We start from the raw sequence: 24,761 nt of genomic DNA on the forward strand, positions 1-24,761 counted from the left end.
CCTCACCAGTCACTTTAGAGGGGGGCAGAGGAGGAGTCTTCGATCACACACCAGAAAACCCCCTCACTCCTTCCACACCGAGCCAAAAGTGCGTTGGGAACCATCACCTTCTGGGCATCCCTCTCTCTGTTTAAGAAAGGTTCTCCTCTTTGGTGAAGTGCTGTGTGGCATTAGTAACTACATGGGATCGGAGCTGATCTATTCCAGTCACACCTCTTGGTCTAGCCGGGAGGCTCAGCGGTGGATCCAGCTCGCTAAAGACTAGATTAGAGCGATTTTCCTCCCATTGCCTCGCGGTGGGGCAGAGCCCAAACTCCTCACCGTCCCCAAATCGCTGGGGGATTATTTTCCAAATGGGTTGTTTGTTCGTTCCTTATCTGTTTTGTGCCATCTCTTTGCCACGAGGGAATAGAGATTTTTGTTTAAGAGCTGTTTGCAGTTTCAGACTGTTGCTTTTATGCCATTAATATGGAGAAAACCCAAATTACTACCCGTGGAGCCAGCTTTACTCACTGGATTATTACTGCAGGATGTCAGAGCGATGCGCTGCAGAGCGCTCCCCAGGGAGCAGCCGTCTGCCCTAAGCGGGGTCCCTTCCCATCCCTGCCTGTCATCCTGCCTCTTTCTCCGGCTTGGCACGGCCCTGAGACACAGGGAGCACCTTGCTCACCTACACAGCCTCTGCTTGATCCCCTCCTCCCTGCTCCGCCCCAGCAGAGATGTTAAGTCTGGGGAGTTTTTGGGTGCTGGGGGAAGATAAGCAGCCAAAATAGTTTGGTGAGGGGAGAAGAGGGGAGAGGTTTTGTGTCAGCACTCCCTCACTCTAAAAATCTGCTAAACTCTGAGTGTTTTCCCCTCTCCCCTAACCAGGGAGGATGCTCCAGAGGATGCAGGGCCACCAACCATGTGCCAAGTGCCTTCCTCCAAATTGGAAGTACCCTTTCCTCTGCAAACAGGTCCTTGGAGGATGCTGCTCCTCGCATCCCCACCTGTAAACTAGGGCTGCCACTTCTTCACTGCTTTGAGGGAGGGGACAATTGGCCTGGAGGTGGTGCTGAGCACCGAGCACAGCACCAAGGTGGCCGAGGTGCCACGGAGAGGAACGGGCACCCGCTCACCCTGAGCGCTGCCAGCCCAGCAGCCGGCTCTGCCTCCACACAGCTACGTTACTGCTGTCAGGCGGCACGCCGGGTCGCTGAACCGATGCAGGGAATTGTCATAATATTGATGGGGAGTTTGGCAAGTTAATTTTAAATCTGTCACTCCTTCCCCTTGCTGCTTCTCAGCCCTTAATAAACCGGCGCAGCGACAGCGAGGCGTGCTGACAGCTCGGCACCATCCTGCCGGGGGGCTGCTTTGGGAAACATCCCCACCCCATCGCTCCCCCTGCGCCGGGGGAGGACTTGTGTGAGCTACACCCAGTGTCTCCCCAGGCTGTGGGTGCTGCTGGGGGCTGGGGTGGGGGCTGAGCTAGCCCGGTGTAGCATCATATCGGGATGCAGGAGGCTGGGTGGGGGTTTTGCTGGTGCCACCCAGCTTGGAGCTTGTGGGCAGCCCCAGCAAGCACATCCTGCCTCCCCCGCGGCTGCGCTGGTGTAATGTCTGTAACTCCTTGAATTAACACTATCGACTTTTTCATATTCCACCCCCCCTCTCTGAAACCTCTGGGCCCAGCAGTTATAATTGTGCTGTTTATTATTCCTGCGCCGGTGAGCTCGGCGCCAGCCGGTATCCCAATGCCTTGTTTACCTATTACCCTTCAGGCCGGGATAACGGATGGGTCTCTTTTCCGGTGGCTGCCTTCCATTTCATTCCTCTTTTTATTATTTGTTGCTGCAATTCTATTACCTGTTCACAACTCCGGAGCCTCCGACATACTGCTTGGAAGCACTGATGTCTTTCCAAGCCAGGCTAATGCCTCAGGCCTCAGTCCCTGGAGGAAGTAAGGGGGATGTTGGCAGTTTAGCAGCTCCTGTGGAGCTGTTGTGGGATGCTCTGCTCTCTGCCCCACTCTTGGTATGTGCCTGGTCCCAGCCAGGGATGCTGCCTTCAAAGCAGTGATGTCCTGGTGCCTACTTGTGGCCATGCCACACGCGATGGCTTTGCAGCCCCCAGAGGACCCCCATCTGACCCATTTTTCCTCCATTCCATTTTTATTTCCTCTAGCATCGAGGACATCCGGGCTGCTTTTTTGGGTCCGTGTGGCCCTTTTCAGAGCCCACAATGGGTTGCACATAGACTCACACTGTGTGTTTTGAGCTCATCCTCGCCAGCCAGGCTGAGCATTGAGAATTTTATCAATCCACTGTAGAAGTGACTAATGCAATTAGCACAGCACCCCGTCAGTCAGGTCAGGATTGCATCCTGCGTGCATCAGCCCTGCTCTGTTTCAAAGTTAGCGTCCCACCAAGAAGGAGAACGCATTGTGTGGTTTTGAGCTGGCGTTTCCAGCAGTCTGCAGCCACTGCATCGGCAGCAGGGTTTTATTCTTGGAGCAAAACAAAAGCAATTCTAGTGCCAGTGATATCCTAAAAGCAACACAGGGGTCCAGAGCGGAAGAGATGTTTAGAAAAACACTGATTGAGATGTTAATAATAGGTGTATTTTATGTACTAGAGGTTTTCAGGCTCGTTCTGGGTAGGATTTAAGGAGCGGAGCATTGCATCCTTGGCAAGCGTGGGCATGGCTGTTGAAGCCACCTCCTGCTCCAGCTGCCCCATCCCTGCTCCAGATGTGCCCCTGAGCTGCTCTCTTTCCTTCCATCCTGCACGGGCAACGGGATCACCTTGCACGGAGTTGGTCTCTGGTGTTTGGCCATTACCCCCAATGTGTGCCTGAGCCTTGGGGAGTTAATGGGATGGGGGGGGGTGGAAGCAGCCAGCACAGCTAGAGACCAAAAGCAACTGCACATCCATGAAATAGGGGTGTGTTAAAAACCACAGCCAAACTCCTCACCCTTACAGTGAGGCTGAGGAGAAGCCAAGCAGCGTTCACCCTGGTCCATGCCCAGAAAGCCGGCTTCACACTGTGCAAACTGGCGAGCTGGTGTTTTGAAGGGGAGGTGGTGGCTGGGAGATGGGTGAGGGAACAGAGCCAGTAAGATGCCCCAGGGGTGTGAGTACTCTGTATATACCCCCCCCAAAATTCACTTTTGCAGTCATGAGTCCAGTCCAGAGCCACAGTGCTACAGTGGGAGGCTGTACCAGCACCCACTGAAAACCATGGGGAGTCACCGTGGGGGTTTGCCGGGCTTGGTGACCAGCCGGTGGTAGCAGAGCTTTCCTTGGCTGCCACCCCCACAGAGAGGGATGCTGGGGAGCTGCTCCCCCACCCCGCACCCCTACTCGCCCCCCCAGCCCTGGCAGCGCGTTTGTGTCTGCGCAGATGTTTGTATTCTCTGCAGATGATAAAAATATTCATTATCTTGTTAGCTGCTTCGTCGGAGGAAGTTCAGATTTGCATTTCCACAGCTAATCACGCAGCGCAAACAAAGCCTGTCACCCAGCAGCGCTAATTGGGCAGAGCAGCGCTGCGCCCAGGCAGGGAGCCCTCCCTCCTGCCCTTCGCACCGCCAGCGCTGCCGTGCCAGCGGGGAGAAGGGCCGGGGCCACATGGGTGCACCATGGGTGAATGGAGGATGATGGGGATTCTGGGAACAGGAGGTGGAGGAAGGCAGCAGGGCTTGGGCTGTGTTGGTGTCATGGTCAACCTGTAAAGGAGGAGTGCTGGGCAGCATAGGAACAGGCAGTGGGATCCCGGTCTGGAAATGCTGCTGGGCAAGGTGTGTGTGCATGGTATATGAAGGTTGTATCTCCTAGCCCTGGGGCTGGGAGCTGCTTGTGGGATGGGAGATGAAGGGTCTGGGACACTGCTCATCCCTTGGGGAGCTAGTCTGGGACATGGGCTTCTCCTGCAAGGACCCTGTCATCATCAGTTCATGGCCCTTGGGCGACACCCAGTCCCCTCCCACAGCTGTCAGGGGGTTCAGTGAGGTCTTCTAGCTGTGAAAAGCTAATGGTGACCCACTCTTCTCGGGTCCTGAGCATGGAGAAAGGATGAAGGTTTGAGAGAGGGGACTTGTGCCTAAACGGGAGTGGAGGGACTGGAGGTGAGTGCTGGGCACTTGTAGAATGAGAGCAGGACTCTGCTCCCTCCTGGGTTGGGCAGAGTCAAGGTGATTTGTGTACCATCCCCTCCTTGTCACCACTCACATCCTGGTGCCTGGCACTGCCAAGCCTGTCTTCATTTTTCCAAGCTCAGAGGCCACCCAGGACATTTTCCCCCTTCCCCATGCTGTGAGAGCAGTCCATAGGATGGACTAGCTGCCCTGCTAGCCTTTCCCATCTCTGACTTTTATGATACTAATTATAGCTGGTGTTATTGTGTAGTTAATCTGCATTATTAAGAGATGCAGTGGAGATCAGTTTTATCATAACAACAGCTCAGATTTATAGAGTACCTTTCATCCCAGGGGGTCCTTATTGGCTTTAGAGCCTTGCAGTTGTGCCCAGGCTTGCAGAGAGGAATTGCTTCTCCTTTCCTTATCCAACGCGAGTTGCTGCTGCTCCTGGGGTGCGGGGGCTCTGCTCCCTCTCAGGTCATGTGTAAGTAAGGGGTATCTTCAGCTGAAAGGACTGAAGAGTGTGTGGCAGGAGGGTTTAAGGCAGGAAAGCGTCATCGCTTGACTTTTAAGCTATGATAGCAGGGGTTTTCCATCATGCCGTGGGCTCTCCTTTGGTGGTCACCATTAGCTGTGGGTTTGTGCTGCTCACACCACAGACACCCCTCCAGCGGCACCTCTGGGGACACGTCTGACACTTACCGACCCATCACTGCTCTGCTTTGTTAGTGCTGACACTGGTTGATGGAGATTCCCTATCTAAGGACTAAATGAGCTTGACATTGACTCAGCAATGTGCATCCTTGCTCCAGGCAATGCAGTCACGAGCAGGCACCAGCACGGGGATGCCTGTGCGCTCCACAGCTATGCCAGCTGTCGAGCCATACCTGCTTCCGAGTTAGCAGCAGGGCTTGGATGCAGTCCTTGGTGCAGCAGAAAATGATGTTTTGCTCTTTCCCATCCCAAGCAATCTCTCCAGAGATGGAGGATCTGCCGTTGCCTGTGTTGCAGTGCAGCTCGTGACTGCGCAGACCTGAATGTAAGGGGCATGTTTGGGCTTCATCAGTTGAACCCACTGTCCACCGAAAGGGTGGGCAAGCTGTGCTGGGAGCCCTTCCATCCCCTGCTCCATCCTACATTAAGGGATAACCCAGTAGATCTCCTAAACCTTCCACCACACCCAGTTCCTGAGCAGCCTGACCTGCTCTGGATGCTGGACCGTGGCTCAGTGCAGAGGAATGCAGGAGCCGGCAGTGGGACTGACCCAGCATCCCTCATCCCGCCCCCTGCAGCGATGCTCCCTGGCTGTCGCGTTCTCTCCCTGCCCGGACTGTGATCAGGTGAGGAGTCATCTCCCGAGGGTTGTTGCCTTCTGCAAAATTTTCTATGAGGTGAAACCTTGGGGGGTGTGTGCCAGTTCATTCCTCCCCCAGTGTGGCTGGAGGAGCCTGGTGCGTGCCTGGTGAGTACCTATGCCCCAGGATCGGCGGGATGGGGCTTTCCAGGGGATGGTGCCACTTTCCAGCTGTGCCCATGCCCACATGCAGCAGGCAAACATCTGGAAGGCATACTGGCACTGCTGCTTGTCACAGGCAGCCACACAACCCCAGTGTGACAGCCCGCAGAGCTGAGAGCGGGGAAGCGAAGTGGAAGGTGCTCCAAGGCGCTGAGCCCTGGAGTGGGGGTGAGTTCACTGCAGGTGCCATCACCCCTGCTTGCTGCGTGCATGGTTTTGTGGCTTCCATAATTAACTTTGCAGACAGAAACGCAGCTTTGCAGATGCGGTCGCAAATCTCAGCTCATTCACCATATGCTCTGGCTGCCTGACAGTGCCGGGGAGCTGCTGCCTGTGGATGTGTCCCTGTGCACTGCCCTGCCTGGGTGCTGCCTTTGCCCTCCCTGCCTGTCCCCGGGGGCACCGGGATCCACGCAGAGCTGCTGTGGTGCTCTGTGCTGGCAGGCTTGCTGCCGGGCAGAGCCACGGGCTGACCGAGCATCCTGCACAGGCATCTTGGGTGGGCTGCCTGGGGGCCGCAGTGCTGGCTGGTGGGTGCTGGACATCACCGGGGCTGCCTCAGGCTCGATGAAGCCCTGTGTGGGGATGCTGGCATACGCAGGCCCTGTGCAGAGGGGAAGTGGGAGCGTTAACTGCATTGAAATGACTTTGTCGGAGTGCCAGCATATGAAATGTGTGGTGATATTGCAGCCCTGCCACTGCCTGTGGCTGTTTTTCCTCTGCTTCTAATGACTAATAGAGAGAAGACAAAACAATTTCTATTAGTTTCTCCCACGCCGCAGTGGGTTTCTTATTTTCCAAACCTCATTAGAGTTTGTAATACCATGGTGGTAGTCAAGAGCAGTCCGAATCACCCTGGGGGGAAAGAAGAACCGAAGAGATATGATGTGCAGCCCGGTACTAACACTGCTTCTGGCTCATTTCCAAGGTCCCTCCTGATTCCTTTCCAAACTCTTATGCCTTATCTCCATCTTAAAGGTTAACAATGATGCTTAGGAGAGGGGGGGCAAAAAAAAATTGCTTAAGATCCCAAATCATTACAAAGAGGACAGACACGTGAACTGAGCAGGGAGCAGTGTCTGCATTTACATTGGAAAGGTAAATATTATTTAAAAGGCAGAGCTTGTGCTTCCAGGGTGTTGCAGGGGGCTGTGGGTTTCCCTGGGAGAGCTGCTGGCCTGCGGAGAGCCCAACGGCTGCAGGTTGCTGTGGCCGCATCCCACGGGAACCGGGTGCAAGGCAGGCACCAGCCTCACACCCGCTCCTTGGGAAGTCCCAGCGTGCAGTCCTGGCTCCTCTGAAGTCAGTGGGAGTTTTGTATTTGTTGCCTCGTTACAAATAATGTTAATGAGAGCGCCAGGCACAGAGCTGCTTGAGCAACACTCGGGGAAATGATTGCAAACAGCAGCGAAACAACCCGCTCAAGAGGACCCGCAGCCTCAGCTCAGCTCACCACGGAAATAATCATTCAGAGGAGGTGTCCAGCCCAGCTCTGGGTTGCTCAGGCTTAGGAAAACCATCCCCATAATGAAACCATCTCCATAATGAAACCTATATCCCCAGGTCATCACGCAGTGGCTACAGCCCAGTGGGCAGAAGCTTCCTGAGCTGCTCCAGGAGCTTTGTCTGTCTTTGTGGCCACTTCCCAATCCAAATTGTTAAAAAGCTGAAAGTCGCTGAGCTCACAGACGCTGAGAAGGTCACCCCTTGGGCTGTAAGCAGTGGTGAAGCTCATGGAGGGAGACACCTTGAAGAGCAGATACCTGGAGGAAGAAGCGGATGCTCCTGGCAGGCGCAAAGCAGCACCAGCCCTCTGTGAACAGGTGGATTTCTCATCAGCCACCTCAGTTGCTGGGTGATTCCCAGACCTTCCCATCAACAGGGGTGTCTCATTGCTCAGACATGTCCTCCCAACCCTGACACTGGGTTGCAGGCTCAGGACAAGGATGCTGAGGCCAAAACTCGTCTGGCTATGGACAGTGGTGGAGCCAGTGGTGAGATCAGTGGTGAGATGCAGGGAGAGAGGTCTTGGCTAATTGCTCATTTGCTTCGCCCCTGAAGGAGGAGGCATGGAGTCAGGAGGTGTGTGTGGAAGGGCTTGTTCTCGCGGTGATGCATCTAGGTGATGTGGCTTGAGCAGGGTGGTGGTAAGGAGAGAGCAACTTAAAGGTAGAATGCGTCGGGTTGGACATATGCTGGGTGTATTTCATCAGCTTCCTTGTTGCTTGTCCACGATGGGAGCAGTCCATCCAAGGAGGAGGTCCCCAGCAGTAAATCCAAACGGCTTGGAGCCTGCTCCATCGGAGGGAAAGGACTGTTGGTGGACTCAGGTCTCTCAGGCTCTGGTTCTGACACAGCTAGGAGATGGTACCTGAAGTCAAGTGTTAATGATGGCAGCTTCTGTACAGGGTTGTGCCTCCCAGCTCGCATGCGTTCATCTCCCGAGGGATTTGCTCTCTGTGGCTGTGGGCATCTAAGAGTAGGTTGTGCCAGAGTTAAAGGCAAATGAGAGATGGGTTGTCACTCTCTTCCCTTTGCCAGCTGAGGATGTGTCGGCTTTTCATCTTCACCTTCTGCCTCACAAATGGGGATTTTTGACTTTTCTTAAAACTTCTTGCAGGAAATCACCTTTAAGCCTGGGTTAAGCATGTGGAATTTCAACCCCAAAGGGAATAATTTGTAAATTTGCAAAGTTGTTTAAGGGGCTGAGAACTAGAGCTTTGCATGGGATTCCTCTCACAGCGCTGACTCTGTAATTAAGGCATAAATCCAGCTTTGTGTGCCTGCTGCACGGGCGCCAGGCATCGCTGTGGTTACTGAAACTTTCCAAATCTGATTCTACCCGGCGCTCCTTGTCAGCCTGTTCCCACCCATCACACTGGAGGCAGAAAGATCCACAGGAGACACCCTCTATACTGACACAAATCAGTAGCTGTATAATGGGGAAGCAGGGTAGGGAGAATGATATAAGGTGATAAACAGGTGCTGGGCTCTGGGTACTCCACCTGGGTTTTGTTGCTTCTGAGTTAACGGTTCAACATCTGAACTGAAACACCAGGAGTAGTGAGCTTTGGATTACCATGAAATGAGTTTGATGTTCTGCTGCACTGATGGAGACCAGAAAAGCAATCACAGTTAGAGATGCCTTCAACTACTGTGGAGGCACAGGAGCCCCCTGCGAGGCGGAGAGGTGGTGGCAGCATGGTGCTGGTACCTGTTCATCTTCCTCATCTGTTTTGTGCTTAAAAGCAAAAACACACAAGAAAATAATAATCTGTGCTCAGGTTCTGCTACAGGTTCAGCAAAGTTGTCAGAAAACTTTGGATCAACCAAATTCCTGCTGTAGGGTGGGTAAACTCTTCACCGGGAAGGAATCCCCTTCTCTGGCTCAGCCAGCTCCTGGGGAGCAGTGCTGCTCCCGCTGCCCATGTCCATCTGTCTGGCTGTCTCTGCAGTCCCATGTCAGCATGTCATTTCCAGGCTGCCACCAACGTTGTGCTGTGGCTGGGGTCCCTGCACAGCACCCTGTGCCCAGTGGCACAGGCAGATCCCGGCTGCAGTCCCCGGTGACAGCCAGCACCCTTTGCCTGGTCTTGCAGCTCTTGGTGACCCCAAATTAGATGTGACAAGGGAATAAGAGCCCCAGCAGTGCCAGCACGTGCTGGTGCAGCACCACAATTAGTATTCTAGTGCTGGGATCAAAGAGGCACCGAGACGGAGCCGAGTTGGCTGAGCCCTTTCCAACACCTCCCTGTTAGGCAGCCCCAGCCCCACAGAGGGTTTTGGGGCAGGTTTTGGGTCTTGGTCCGAGGGTGTGTGGAGGGGATGGTGCTGAGCACCATGCATGGAAACTCACTGCACCGGCCCGGAGGAGCGCCGTGCGTGCCTGCAGGCACTGCAGCCCCAGCGCTGGCATGATTTACCTCCCCGAAACACCTCAATTTAAATGCTAATTCTCCCTGAGCTGAGGGGTAAGGCTGCTATTGCATATTGTCAGGCTGTTTATTGCTGCTGGTGATGTGGGGGGCGCTGGGGATGTGGCAGGGAGGGATGGGCAGCACCGGGATGGGTCTTGTCTGCATCATCCCATGGAGGGATCGGGGTGATGGCATCACGGGGGTCTGGCAGGCACAGGCGGGTCTGGCAGGCACAGGCAGCTCAGGTGGGTGCTCCGCTCTCTCCCCACAGCCAGGTCCAGCTGAGCATCATCACAAAGGGTGATTGGGGCTGAAAGTTGTGTAGCTGGAGGGAGTTCCAGGGCCTGGCAAATGCTGACCGGTCTCTCCTTTTTTTCATTCCGCCTCGTTATACAGGAGTGGGGCCTCACTAAAATTAATGACCAGTAAATTTGGAGTAAGTAACTGCTGCTTCAGAGGGTTTGCATTAAGCCTTTATAATTCACCAGTGCCTGAGGTCACGGAGACACGTGGGGGGAGATTTACAGTGTGCTTACCTTCTCCAAAGTGGAAGTGGAAACAGGACACCTTCTTTTCTGTCTCCCAGTGACTCTAGATAATTTTTTTTTTGGCGATGTCAAGCTAAAAAGCAGCTATTTCTGAACGTCCCCGTGTCAGACGCTGGCTGGGCTCTCACGAGCTTCCAGCCACCTCAGCAGGAAAGCTTCTCCGAGGGAATGTTGGGTCAAAAGCTGGCACTAAATAACCTCAAATCCATCACGTTCTCCCCGAGCCATTGTGGGACGGAAAGAAGTAAGATGAATAAATTATTCTTGCCTGAGAAGCATCCTCTCAGACTTGCATGGCAGAAAGCGCAGTCCTCGCTCGCGTAGTCGCTTTGCCGAACATAAGCACGCTGGATGATAATGTGATTAACATTTGTAGCTGCGTCGGCTCAGATAAGGGTAATTAAATCTCACGCTTCGGGGCATCAGCTAATCACTCGTGGGGTCATTTGATAGTTGATTTTGATTTTTTTTTCTTTACCCCTTCATGAATATATTTGCCCGGTTGCTGGGATGCAGGGCATGCATCCACGGGCAGCAGCGGATGGAGGCAGGAAGGACCGTGCCAGCTGGTGCTTGGATTTGCAGTAGGATTGTACAGGAGCCGGGAGGGTCTCCAGAAGGGTCAGCGGGCAGAGCCTGGCCTCGAGGCCGTGTCCTTTGGGAGTGAAGCACGAAGGGAGGAAGCCACAGCTGAGGAGAAGCTGCTCCTTCACCCAGTGGTGTTGCTAACAGGAAAATGAAGTGAGTGTGAGCTACCAGCTGATTTTTCACTAGCATGGGCCAAACTCACTCTGCAAGCTTAGCCCTGGCTCTCAACACCTCGGAAAAGGGATGAGGTGTCCCAGGAGTCAGCAGAATCCTGCCATGGACCCTGCAGCTGTGGTCCCATCCAGGAGGACCACAGCACCCCAGCTGCTCCCCAATGCCTGCACTGGGCTCTCCTGCTCCCTCAAACCCCGCCTTTGCTCAGGGATGCTGTGGGACGCCAGTCCTTTTTGGAGGCTTCCCGTTGGCTGTGTGAGATGATACCAGCACAGTGGAGCACAGCAGCGCAGCCCTACACTGCACCGTGCCACAGCTGGATTGCATGACCTTGGGCGTATTATCTGAGGTCAGATTCCCTGAAATCAGTTGTGGTTTGTGTATCTAGTTTCAGAAGGACAGGAGAATGCCAGCACAGTAGGCTCTCACTGCCTGAGCCCTCCTCAGGGTACCTGAGCAGATGCTAATTGCCTTCACCCCACCAGCACCCTGAGATGAGGGAGCTGCTGTCTTCTGTCTGTGTCCCAGAGGCTGCGGGTGCGTTTCATGACTCGGCCAAGGTTCTAAGAAGTGTCCATCAAAGCCAGGATTTTGAACTCAGCTTAATCCAGGCGACTGCCCAACCTACCAGCACGAGGGCTCAGTAAAGCCTTTGGCCATTTGACCTTTCCCAGCATCAAGAGTCATTTATCTGGAAGTCAGCTCCCTCCCAAGGCAGGGACAGACTCTGCTGGGGACCACGGTTGTGACAGAGAAACAGCATTTCCTTCTATCATGACTCAGTATCTTCACAGTGGCCGGAGAGACATTCAGATCCCTGCTGGGAGAGAGCAGTGAGTCGATGAGTGGATCCGGTGTGCAGCGTGGTCACCGCTCCCACGGGCATTGGGCACCCACACTGTGAGTTCTGGGGAGATGCTGGGGGGCAGAAACAGAGATCGAGGTGGATGCTGTGGAGCTAGCACATGCCGGGAGCATGTGGGTTTACTGGGCTCTCTCCTCATCCTGTCAGGATAAACCTGGCTCCTTGGCTGGTAGAAACTGCCTTGCCTTTTGGAAGGAGCACAGACCCCCAGGTATGAACCTGTGTGGAGGCGCCGGTGGCTCGGCCGTGCCGCAGTTGGACGCACGTGTGGCAGCATGTGCAGAGGGATGCTGTCACTTCCCTCCCCTCGCCTGTGTCCCTGCCCCTCACGCAGAGCCCGGCGGCTTTGATCAGAGCTTCCAGAGAGCACAAAAGCCTGGCAGAAACTCTTTTTTCTGCCTGTACGGCGAGCAGCGCTGCGAGCCGCAGGGTTATTAATAAGGCGCAGTGGAAAAGGAGCTACAGCCCTCTGCCGGCTACGGCTCCGCGGCACACGGCCGTCTGCACCTTCATGGCCAGGCACTGAGCGTCTGGGGTCCCAGCGCTGCAGACGGGGCGAGGTCTTGGTGCAGGGCTGACTCCGGGGCTATGTGTGCCCAGACCCTGTGTCCGGGGCTGGAGGTGGGGAGGGTGCAGGAAGGGTTTGGTAGCAAAAACCCGTCGTCAGGATGCATGCATCCTGCCTTGTGCTGCTGCTTCCTCCCATTATGGCTCATGCGGGCACCCACCAGTGTCTATGCCCACATCTCAATTCGCATTTGTTTTGCTTCAGCCTTTTGACTGCAAGCGGTGTTACAGCGAGCGGCCCGTAGAGCCCAGCTCTTCTGTAAGTACCTCTTCGTAGAGGTATCAGCTCACATGCAGGTTCCCCATGCACTGGGGTGCATCTCCTCCAGCTTGTCCCACTGTAGCGCATGGGCTACCAGCCCCGAGGCTGTCATGCCACCCTGGTGAGCTGGGGTTATGCCCAGGGCCAGCTGGCCCGCAGGCTTGCAGCACAGACACGTGTTGCTGAGGTGGTCTGGGTGGGTTTAGAGTGGGGACGAGGAGAGGCTGCTTCTCTGCATCTCCTTTGCCCTGTGGCTGGGCACAGGGTTAACACTGTCTTCTGGTGTCTGACAGGGCACCTGTTTGTGTCCCCCATGACTGAGCTCTTCTGGCATGGCCAGGTCCATCCCCTTGTGTGCAGCACTGCCACTGGCCTGCATTGCTTCACCCTGGGCATCCCCTCCCACTCCTCTCAGAGGTGGGATGCGGCCCATGTGCTGTCTGTCTGTCCCTTGTGCACACCCTAGTGCAGGGTGTGAGGCTCACCCATCAGGGAGGGGACAGCCCCTGTGTTTTGGGGTGGTAGGAGGGCTCAGTGCAGCAGCCCCCCGCTTTTCCGGTGCAGCATCACACCTCTCTGAGATTTGGATGCTTTCCTCCCTGTTCCGCTGAGGCAGAGCAGCAGACACCGACACACTCCTTCCTGGCTTCCCTACCGCCGTGCCTAATTTTGCAGCCCCTGCTTCCCACCACCCACACAGCTCCTGGCTCTGGCAGTAATTGCAGTTCTCCATTTGCATCAGGAAAGCGGCACGGGGCTCGCAGCAGCACAGCACTGCTCACCACGGGCATCCCATGCCTGGCGTGGTCAATAGAGTTGTGAACACACGTGTGAGCAAGGGGCTCTTTCCCCTTGGACACAGAATCCACTTTTCCTCCAGTGGTACCTGAAGGGAAGCTCCTGAGACACAACCAGGCTGTGAGATGGGGTGCAGCGTGATGTGCCTGTTCCTTGGTGGCTGTGCTGCCTGCACAGCCAGGCTCAGCCCCGTGCCAGTGTCCCACCTGCAGCTGCTGACCTCACTGCCCCTCACACAGGAGGGAGTCCCTGCCGCAGCAGGACTGTTGGAGGTGGCAGAGGTGTCCCCACTTGAGAGATGATCGTGGAGCATCCCTGGATGGGCTTTGGGGGTAAAACAGGGGAAGCGGGGTGAACCCAGCAGCTGTTTAAAGGAAAATCTGTTCAGAAAATGCAGCTGGGGCAGGCGGTGCCAGCCTTGAGCTCCCCCAGCTCCTGGAGCTGACCTGATTTTTGCAGGAACCTCCCTTTTTTCTGCTCAGCTGCCCTTTTGTCTCCGCACCCGGAGGACGCAGAGCCTCCTGGCCTATATTTTGGCTCTAAGATCAATATTTAAAATCCCCCCTCCTGTTTCCTTTGCGCAGGCGTGAGGCATTTTGCTTGCTGGGGGAGGCTTATCTCCCAGAGACCTGTCTGTTCACAATTTCAAATAATTTCCCCGGTTTCGTTGTTCTAGAAACAATTCATTAGGGGCCTATTATACAGTGTTATACCTGCCAAGGTTAGAAAAGATCCCGCATGTGTGGTAAAATTGCACTGTAAGCTGCACACGCTGGCTTTTTTCCTTTTTTTTTGGTGTCTATAAATGTCCCTTTCCCTTTTTTTAGAGAGCCAGTCATCTCAGGGCAAAGCTGTGTGGGTGGGGATGCTGTCTGGGGTGGGAAGCCCTGGTGGAGCTTGGTATAGTGTTTGGACATGGTGCTTGGACATGGAAGATGCTGCAGTTGGTGGGACAGGGCAGTTTTGGGATGCAGCAGCTGTTCTGCTCTCCTCGCCACTGTCTGCCCCTTCTCCAGTGACACACTTGGAAAATCTGGGCCAAAACCAGTGGCCATGTCCCCAGTCAGTGCACGGTCCCCCGCAGCTAATGGAGAGCTAATGCAGCTGTGGTCCCCTGGGAGCTCATTAAGCATTGCCTTCAAGTGCTGCAGAACCAGGGGCAGCTGGCGGCAGGGGCTGCAAACCTCATCCTCTGTTGGGTCTCCTGCTCACAGGAGATGTCTCACCCTCCAGAGTCACCCATCCCCGTGCTGCCGGGGCAGCTCAGCTCCCCTGCCTGGCCGTGCCCTGCATCGTTGCTTTGCAGTTGTCTTTTTTCTCTCTGCAGGGAGAATAACTTCATCAAGGACTTCCCCCAGCTGGCCGATGGTCTCATGGTGATCCCACTGCCCGTGGAGGAGCAGTGCCGTGGTGTCCTCTCAGAGCCCCTTCCTGACCTCCAGCTTCTCACTGGTACGAGCTGCCCCTGGGCTCAGCCCCCCTGGGGACAAGCACAGGAGTAAGAGCCCCTTCTCCCACCATGGATCCCAGTGTGATCCCTGAGGGGAATCGGCATCACCCCTAGTGTGATGGAGGCCTTCATGGCCTCCTTCTTGCATTCCCCGGGCAGAAATAGTGCATGGGCTGCATGATCCCAGCACGGCACGGCAGCATCTCCATCCCCATGAGCCCCAGGCAGCCACACCCATGGTAATGCTGGTCCTGCAGCAGCCTGGGGACCTGTGGTGTGACTGTGGGAGGAGGTTACCATCCCCGCTAGCACCCTGTTCCTCACCCCTGCAGTGTGTAGTGTGGCCTTGCTCCCTGTGAGCATCAAGCGTTCCCCGGGGCACAGCCGCTGAGTCGGCAGGGACTGAGTGCCGGCTCTTCCTTCGCAGGGGACATCAAGTACGACGAGGCGATGGGCTACCCCATGGTGCAGCACTGGCGGGTCAGGAGCAACCTCTACAGGGTGAAGCTGAGCTCCATCACCCTCTCTGCAGGTGAGGGGTTCTAGCAGGAGACGAGTGTCTACGTGGGTGAGTGGGTGGTGGTCTTCTGTCCCAAGGCAGTCGTAGAATCATAGAATGACAAACTAGTCTGGGTTGGAAGGGACCCCAAGGATCACAGAGCTCCAACCCCCTGCCACAGGCAGGGCCACCAACCTCCAGGCATGATCTAGGCAAGGTTGCCCAGGGCCCCATCCAACCTGGCCTTGAACATCCCCAGGGATTGGGCACCCACCACCCCTCTGGGCAGCCTGTTCCAGCACCTCACCACTCTCTCTCTAAAGAACTTCCCCCTAATATCTAATCTAAACCTTCCCTCCTTTAGCTTCAATCCAAACCCTTTGAAAAAGTCGATTCCCCTCCTGTTCTTCTGCTCCCTTCAGGTACTGGAAGGATGCAATGAGGTCCCCCCACAGCCTTCTCTTCTCTAGGCTGAACAATCCCAGCTCCCTCAGCCTAGCCAAGCATCTCACCAGTATTTCCCACCTCCCGGCTCTGCCCAGGCAGTAATTCATCCTCCCAGCACCGCAGCAGAGGCAGGCAGAGAGATTTTCCTCCTTTTTACAGGGAGGAAACTGAGGCAGAGAGTTTGTCCAGCTCAGTCACACAAACCAAGAGCTGGAGGCAGAGCTGGGGTCAGAGCCAGGAGCAGATGAATAAGCAACACTGAGAGGAGGACTTGCACAAGGGTGGCTGTGTGAGAGTGTATGTAGAAAAACAGTAAATTCTCAAGAAAAATGTGGCTTCAAAAGGACCCAAAGTTCTCATAAATGCAGGTCAAACAATGCAGGGAGTTGCAGCTGAAGAAGGGGCGAGAAGGAGGATCCTGGAAATGTCAAAACATTTCACTTCCATGTTTTTATAGCTGCACATTTTGTTTCAGAAATGCTGAAACATTCTGTTACGACCTGAAATGTTTTGCCTTTCCATTTCAAAACAGCATTTTCTTTTTTTTTAATTTCAAAATCAACCTGTTTTTAAATGAGGAAAGAAAAAAAAGAAAGAGGGGAAAAAAAAAAGAAGTAAAGAAAAGCAAAACAGGCGTAGTGCAGACAGGCTGTGCAGCCCCAGAATGAAATAACCCCCTTGGAGCTGAACAAAATGCTTGGGCTCAGCTCAAAATGAATCTTTTAGCTTCTCCTTCAATAAACCAACCCGCCAGCCAGCCTCATTGTGATGAGAGTTAGGACCTATTTTCTTCCAGTATGTTTTCAGTTCCACCACGGTATCAAAGCAGTATCAGCCAGCTGCAAATGATGCCACAGCACCGTATAGTCACCGACACCTCTGGTACCTCATCTCTGTAGGGCGGTGAGGTTCCACATCCCCATCCCAGGCCAGCAGTCCCTGGTGTCTGCACAGGTGCTGCAGGGTGTTGCTTAAGAGATGCCCAAACTCTTGCACACCCATGGAGATGCTGTCAGCCCTGTGCATCCCCCCAGGGCTGTCTCAACGCTCTCCCAAAAATAGTTCTTGGCTATGTAGGGTATTTGCAGTGGGGACCGTCTGCAGTGCAATCCAGAATAAATTGCAGCAGGACAATGCAGCTGGTTCCAGTCACTGCAGAGGAAAGGGGAAGCACATCCTCTGGTGATGTCCTCAGCAGCCTGAAGAATGGGAGTGTGTTTGGGTGTGTGTGGACCTGCGTGTCTGTGCATATGTCTGGTCACATGCACGTCCCTGCAAACTGATTTGAGGAATCTCTTAGGGAAGAGAATCATAGAAGGATGCCAGAGCCACGGCCTGGGGTAAATAGCAGGTTGTGGGGCATGTAAACCATGGAGACAAGAGAGGAGGAACTGGGGACTTGTACATCTTGAGCAGGGGATCTGGGCCTCCTCCCTGCCAGGCTGTGGCTGGCAGCCCTGTCAGGCTGACCTCTGATCTGATCCCCTGCCTCCCTCCTACAGGTTTTGCAAACATCCTGAAGGTCCTCAACAAGGACAGCAGCCGGGAGGAGCTGCTCTCCTTCATCCAGCAGTTTGGGTCCCACTACATCGCAGAGGCACTGTATGGCTCTGAGTTCAGCTGCACCATCCACTTCCCCAGCAAGAAAGTCCAGCAGCAGCTCTGGCTCCAGTACCAGAAAGGTGAGGAGGGCGTCGGGAGTGGGCAGGGACACAAATGCTGGTTATCATTCGTGCTGTTTTCCATCCATCACCCCTTCTCCCCCGTGCATATGCCATCACCATGCTAGTTAGTGGGCACAGAGAGGAGACTTGTACCAAACCAAGTGCCCAGCAGCAGGAGGTGGTGTCCATGGGCAGGATCCCTGAGTCAGGTGAACCCATCCTTCCTGCTCCTGCCGCACTTTGGCTCCATCCTTCCCCGCAGGACCCTCTTCACCACCTGCTTCTGGCCCCCACACGCCGGTGCTTGGGGTCTGATGATGGAGATGTGACATAATTGAGCTGTCTCAGAATGGCTTCGTTTTATTGCTTGTGACAATGATGGTCTTTAAAGAAGTGTATTAAATCAATAGCAGACTCATTGTGCTACACCATAAATAACGAGACACATCATTAAACAGGGCAATAAACTTCAGGACTTTGAAGTAATACAATTAGGTTATGTTTATAAAAACTCCCTTATCGCTGTAGCCTTCTATTTGCCAATTCATCTCTCTCTTCCACGGAGCTGGGGATATTCCCCAGGTCTGATATTTTTCCCTTGAAAAACATCTGTGATGTTTCACAGGGCCTGCTGTAGGGCTAATAGTAACGCAGGTCATAGAGGCACTTGTGTCCAGCCCCGTGCGTGCTGCCAAGAGTGGCCCCGTGCTCTGGCAGCCAGCAGACAGAGGTGTGGTGTGCTTCTACCCACTGCCTCCATCTTCCTCCTCATTCTCCTCCGTCTTCCTAGCGCAGCTTGTCTTGTAAGGGTATTTATAACACCCTGTACTCGTTTGTTTGGGTTTTAAATAGCGATAAATAGAGTTTGCCATAGCAATGCCCCTGTTTAGCAGGAGGGAGCATCCTGGAGGTGTCTCCTTTCTGTACTTACGGTGTGATTAATCATTTGGGCATGCTCCCTGCAATCCCCAGGCAAGTGTGTCAGGAGCAGACCCTGAGTAGCTCCGTGGCCCCAGTGCTGTCACTGCAGATGTAGGGATTCGCCAGAGATGCCGGGTGGGAACTAGAGGCGGTCACCACAGCCGGAGTTCGTGGTGCCAGAGGGTATAGAGAATGGTAGCAATGAAATACCTCCCACTTCTGAGGCAGCAGTGTCTTGCTGGCAAATACTTATTTGCCTTTTTAGTCCATGGTATGCAGTGGGCCAAGGCAGGCTGCCTCACTCCCCACCCAGCTCCCAGTGGTGGCTTGTGCTGCTTGCACGCCGCTCCAGCACACTAGGGAGCATCCAGGGCATCTTTCCCCACTGCCCGGGAAGCACTGAAGCACTCCTGGGACCCCAGGGATCCCCTGGAGCTTTTATCCATAGGGCTTGTATGTAAGCGTATTTCATTTCTGATCGTGCAGCATTTGGGTGCTGGGGGCTGGCTCCAGCCTGGTTCTTCATGTGTGGCACGCTCTGCAGCTTCTGTAGCTAGTGGGGTCTGAACTTTACTGCTGTCGGTACCGAGAGGGGACAAGTGTTGTAGTGAGCAGTCTGATGGCCAGAAAATGCTCTTTGAGAAGGCGTTGAGGATGTTCAGGGCTCTTGCTGATATGATGGGACATGAGCTCCGTGGATAGAGAAGGAGTCACGGGAAACCCAGGGCTCTGTCCTGGAGGAACCCCAGCAAGCTAAGAGAAAGATCTTGCTGTTTATGGTAGACAGATTTGATTTCCAACTCCTCCACTGATTTACCCTCATTTTGCCAGTGACATAAGGAGGATCTGAATAAATAGCTCCAGCTAGACAGTTCTGGATGCCTTCTCCACTCGGAAACAGCTCTGGCCCGCCGGGCTCCCTGCTGCTAGCCAGCTCGTTTCCGAACTGCTCAGAGAGCACACATATGCATCATCTCTAATAAATACGAAAGTAAGGCCAGGATAACTGTAATTTGTTAGTGAACAAAGCAGGTCAGGAGAGGAGGGGGAGAGGAGAGTCTCGAGCTAATTGGAACGGCACCAAGTATGATAGAAATGCACGTTGTGGCGTGTTTGCAGCATCGCACAAAATTATTTTAATATTTTAATCAACTCCATAAATCAATCGGCGGGCCTCAGGAGGAGGGCTGCACCAATAAAGTGCACAATCTGCGCATCGAGCCCTAATTGAAAACATGGTTTCGAAGAGGAGACCGTGCCACTGGCAGCCGGACTTCTTGTAAAGCACCGGGCCAGGCGCTGGCTCTCTGCCGAGGCTGGAGCAGCCCAAGCACCGCGCTCGCAGCCGGCACAGCAGCCCATGACGTGGGTTGGTGTCTGCAGAACGCTTCCTTCAGCCAAATGGAGGGGAAAATGATCTGGATCTCATCGGGGACAGCAGGAAGTTGGTGCCTTCTCACTGCCTGGACCCACCGCCTCGCCGGGATGGGCAGGCTGCAGGCACTGCCGGGGTGTTTGCAGGCTGCTCTGCCTGTAGAAACACAGAATGTTGCCTTTCCTTCTGCAATCGGACAAGGACCGTGCTGGCAGGAGGCAAGGGAGCCTCCCACCCTTGTCCCGAAGGTTTTGCAGGATGAGAGCAGCAGAGGCAGGGCTGCCTGCCCGCCCAGCTGTGGCACACGGAACACTGTGCTCCTTCCAGGGCAGACATGGAAATGTGCCCCCGGCTCCCCTCTAGGAACCAGCTTAGCCTGATAGCAAACCAAACTAAACCCTAATTTTATTTCCTGTGGTGTGATTAACAGCCTGGGTTTTGGGCTGCTTCCTCTGGCTCTGTGCAGCCACGCAAGGCTTTAACTCATCAGAGTAGCCTCCGAGCAGGGACTTTGAGATCGACCCAGCCATTGATCCATACCATGGGAGCCCACATCATTTTTCTCGCCGTCCAAGCTAGCATTTAATGCTGATGGCACCTCATTAAGTTCGTACCAATCATGTGAGCATCTTTGTTTGACAGCTGGGGTAAACACAATGCCCCCAGCCACCTCCTGTTGCGTGCAAGAACGTGCTGGGTCTGCGCAGGGTGCAGTGAACCAGCTTTGTGGCAGCTCCTGCGGTGCCGCACTTTGGGTTTGGCTAAACCAGTGTTGGTAACAGGCCAGCGTGTTAGCTGCTGCTGAGCAGTGCTTGCATGGCATCCAGGCTTTCACTCTTTCCCTGCTCAGCCCCTGCAGTGAGGTGGGTGAGATGCCAGGAGGGGACCCAGCTGGGTGTGCTGGCCCACACCAGGCTGTTCCTGAGTAATGCCATGCTCAACAGGAAAACTGGAGGTAGAGACTGGGGTCAACCCACCCCAGAGAGATGCACAGGAGGAAAGAGAGCGATCCCTCCATCCTGCAAATCCACCAGCCAGTGACCGCTTCAGTCCCCACTAAAGGTTTATCAGAGACCTGGTTGCTCCATGGCCCCACAGTCTGGCTGGACAAGGAGGAAGAGGAGGAGAGCTTGATTAGGTAAGGGGAAGATTTGTTCTGATAGCAAAGTCTGATGGCCCTGGTGGGATTTCCCCAAGAGCTCTTTTAGCTTGCTCATTCCCACTGCAATACACAAATCTCAGAACAAACGTCTGTAAGTGCTCCGGCACTTATTGAAAATGGAGACGTTATCAGCAGTAACGCGGAGGGTCTCGTCTTGTCAGGCATTTGAGTGACAACTCTTTTCCTTCACATGGTGCAGACTAGCTGAGCCTCAGCGTGGGAGACTTCTGTTCTCCAGCTGGGAGCAGTTGGAAGAAGGAACGGTGTGTCAGTGGCGTGCTGCCACCGAGGAGCAGGCAGGCTTGCGGGAGAGGCTCTCCCTTGCCACCGCGGGCCTGGGAGGTGCACAGCTGGGGGAGCAGTGAGAGGTGCTGATGTGCAAGGGTGGAAGCGATGCAGAGGGTTTAGCTGCCCAAGGGTTATGCTGCAGGAGAGTGCTGTGTCTGCAGTGAGTGAAATGGCTGCTTTTCTCGCTTTTCCTGTGATCTCTGGAGTTTCCTTGGCTGAGGTGATCAAGCCACGTTGGGCGCCAGGCAGGCTGGGCTTTGGAAGTGGCTGGTACAGATGTGAACGGTGCTCCCCCTGTCACACCTCTTATGCGAAAACAGCCCACGGTGTCAGTGCCCTGGGAGATCCTACTGCGCTCCCTAAGGCTTCCTGCCCACCAGCCTCCCCAGTACTTGCTCCTCTTCTCTCAGCCTGTATGTCACGGCTGTATTTAGCTTTAGGAGGATCCAGTTCCCACGCTTGTTTGCGAACTCAGCAGTTTGGACCAGAAAAACCTTCATAAAATACAAGCTACTTTAAGCACGCAGCCTCGAGCTCTGCGAAAATAGCAGTCTGAGTAGGGTCTGTGGATTCCCTCTGTCCTCCTCTCAAGGTCTCGTTCATCTTCCTTCAGGTCTGGTACTGCTGTAACACAATTAAGATTGAACTAGTCCAGGGGAACCTTTAGTTTTCATTTCCTAGACACAATCAGGTGCATTAAGAAAGCTGTAAGGCAAGCTTTGCATCTATTAAAGGAGATGATGGCTTTCCCTTATTACCTGCTTGGTCAGAAGTAAAGCATATAGAATTTCCCTGTCCTTGAGATCTGCTCCTGTGAATAACCACTCTATTACCTTTCTAACACTCTGCTTGTGGTGTTTGTGTCATTATATTTATTTCAAAACCTCAGATTTTGACATTTTGTTTGGAGGAGTTAAAAACAGTCTAGCTGGTCGCCGTGAAATTTCGTTTAGACTGAAATATGTGCTGTGACTCAGGCTGGTAAATGACCTTACGCACTGCTCATTGTAATCCAAAATTGCCAGGCAAGTCGAGTAATTAGTTGTGCAAAATGAAATAACTTTAAATCCTCGCATTGAGTAATGACCCAGAAAAATCACTTAAGCTATACAATAGAAAAGACTGGAAGCATCTGGCTTTATTTTTACTTGTGTAGCTCTGCCCCCTTTGATTAAGAAATGGGCTCTCCCCCTCTCCTTATCCCTTCAGGAACCCTGGCTCTCAGTTGCTGCTGAGCACAAATGGTCGTGGTTTAGTTGCTGCTGCCCATGGAAATCATAACTCCTCGTAACACGGCAGGGTGGGTTGAACAGCACCGGCACGGCACTTGTTCTGCAAGGATCACGTGTGTTTGATAAACTAGAATTTGTTTAAAAAGCTGCTTAGAGTCACAGAATCACACAATCTCCTGAGCTGGCAGGGACCCATCAGAACCATCAGGCCAACTCCTGGCTCCACACAGCCCAGCCAGGTCAGAGCAGGGCACTGAGGGCATCATCCAGATGCTGCTTGACCTCAGCCCAGCTCAGGGCTGCAACCCCTTCCCTGGGGAGCCTGTGCCAGTGCCCAACCCACTCTCATTACAGAACCTCTTCCTGACACCCAGCCTAGACTTCCCCTGGTGCAGCTTCACACCATTCCCTCAGGTTCTAGCCCTGTTCCCAAAGAGAGGAGATTGGTACCTGCCCCTTTGCTCCCCCTCGTCAGGAAGCCACAGACCCCCATGAGGTCTCACCTCAGACGTCTCTTCTTCAGGCTGAGCAACCCTAGGGACTTCAGCCTCTCCTCGTAAGACTTCCCCTCCAGACCCTTCCCCATCCTCATTGCCCTCCTCTGGGCAATCTCTGATAGTTTTGTGTCTCTCTTGTTCTGTGGCACCCAAAACTGCCCCCAGTTCTGTTTCATATCATCTGAGATAGACAGCCCAAGTGAGAAAAATCTTCACCCAGCTCAGCAGACCCATCTGGGTCGCAGGACTGGGGCAAGACCTGCACATGCAGATGATCTCCTTTGGCTCCACCTAAACACACCATTCCTAATACATTTCTTCACAGCACTTATTAAAATTATCTAGAATAATAGGTGATCCCTCATGGCAGCACTCCTACCAGCCCCAGAGAGTGTGTCACCTCTGCAGCAGGGCAGAGCTGAGCTAGAAAAACCCTTGATGAGCAGGGAAAGTGGGTGCTAGTGCCTGCAGCCAGGCTTCTGCATCCCCTTACTGAGTGGCAGTGAACTGGGGCCAGACCTTTAAAACATCAGGTATTGGCTACAGTGAAAAGTAAGATACTGGCCTTGTGGGAGTATCAGCATGAATTCAGGTATGAAACTCTAGTATTTGTTTATGAGGTGGATAGGGAAGTGTCAGATCAAGTTACAGGAGACCTGCCAAGGAGACCAGATTTATCCTCCATATCCTGACGGTGTAAAAGGGCTCTCGTAGCCATTGCGTTGCCAAGTCCAGTCCCCACTGGCCCTAAAAACCAATCTGCCACCCAAGAGAGGAGATGAAGTGTTTTTAATAAGAAAATGAGTCGTTTGCAATGTGCTTTTAATTGGATCAATTTTTCCTTTACTACACAGTCTTTAAAAACCAAACACATACGTATAACCAGACAAGCTCTTTCTCCAGGTAGAGAGTAGAAGCCAAACTATTTCATCACAGTCCTTAATTACTCCATTCCATCTCGTTTGTCAGGCGGTTACAACACTGGGGGGGGCGGGCACGGCGGCAAGAAATACAGCTCTGCAAAACCATCACACAGTCACTGTCGAGTTGTGTCAGGGGACATGTGTACCCTGGGTGAGGAGGGACAGCAGGTTTGCTTTTTCCCTTTTCTGCTTGAAACCGAAGACCAGAAGAAGAGCCGCAGGCGACAAACCCACCCCCCCAGGCGCCGATCGCAGTGTCCTGGCCCACGAATGCATCCAGGGTAGTGTTATTTTTCTTTAATCTCTGAGTGAGAAACAGATGACAGACGCTTTGTTTGAACTGTGTAACCAGGAACAGGCTGGGGTAACCAACTGCTCAGTTTACTGGACCAGCTTTTATGTCCCTTCAAACACTCCAGGAAATGTTATTGCTAGTAGCATGATGTTTATTGCAAAAAAAAAAATTCCCCCCCAAAAAATAAAAAAAAATCCATTGGAACAGAAAATGACAGAGGTACATATTATCATAGATAATATTGCTTCAATTATTCAGGTCCACCGTAGCTTCCTGCTTGGAGCAGTTCTTAGAAAAGGGAGAAATGTTTAAAAGAGATCAGGAGGAGAGGAACTGCCATTACCATAATAGTGGAAAAACTGCCTTGAGTTACAGTGTAATTAACTGCAGAACAGCCCAGTAATAGCCATCGTCTCCCAAAAACATACATGCAAGATGAGATCGGCTCCCCAGGCTGCTACATACCTCCAGCTACTGCCCCCTCCCACCCCAAAAAGAGAAGCGGAGAGCGTAAATAATTGCCTGTAAGCTGGTAGCCCTGGCAAACACCCAGAGCAGCTCAGGAGGGAAGGGGGGGTTCAGTTCTCTTGGGCTGCCTCAGCACCATTTACCCTGCTCCTACTCCCTTCTCCAAAAGCTTTTTCCATGGAATT

General features: G+C 53.6%; 1 protein-coding gene across 1 annotated transcript in view; it reads left to right on the forward strand.

The window, feature by feature from the left end:
• Positions 1-24,761, forward strand: part of ASTN2 (astrotactin 2) — a gene marked incomplete at its 5' end in the record, with an annotated part of 343,253 nt that overhangs the window by 206,715 nt on the left and 111,777 nt on the right. Inside the window, 3 exons of the mRNA XM_084272571.1 lie at positions 14,683-14,807; positions 15,233-15,337; positions 17,254-17,433. Coding sequence (XP_084128697.1) covers positions 14,683-14,807; positions 15,233-15,337; positions 17,254-17,433 — 410 coding nt within the window. The remainder of the gene's footprint in view (positions 1-14,682; positions 14,808-15,232; positions 15,338-17,253; positions 17,434-24,761) is intronic.

The sequence above is a fragment of the Gallinula chloropus genome (assembly GCF_964237585.1).
Source record: "Gallinula chloropus genome assembly, chromosome: 18".
Taxonomy (NCBI): Eukaryota; Metazoa; Chordata; class Aves; order Gruiformes; family Rallidae; genus Gallinula; species Gallinula chloropus.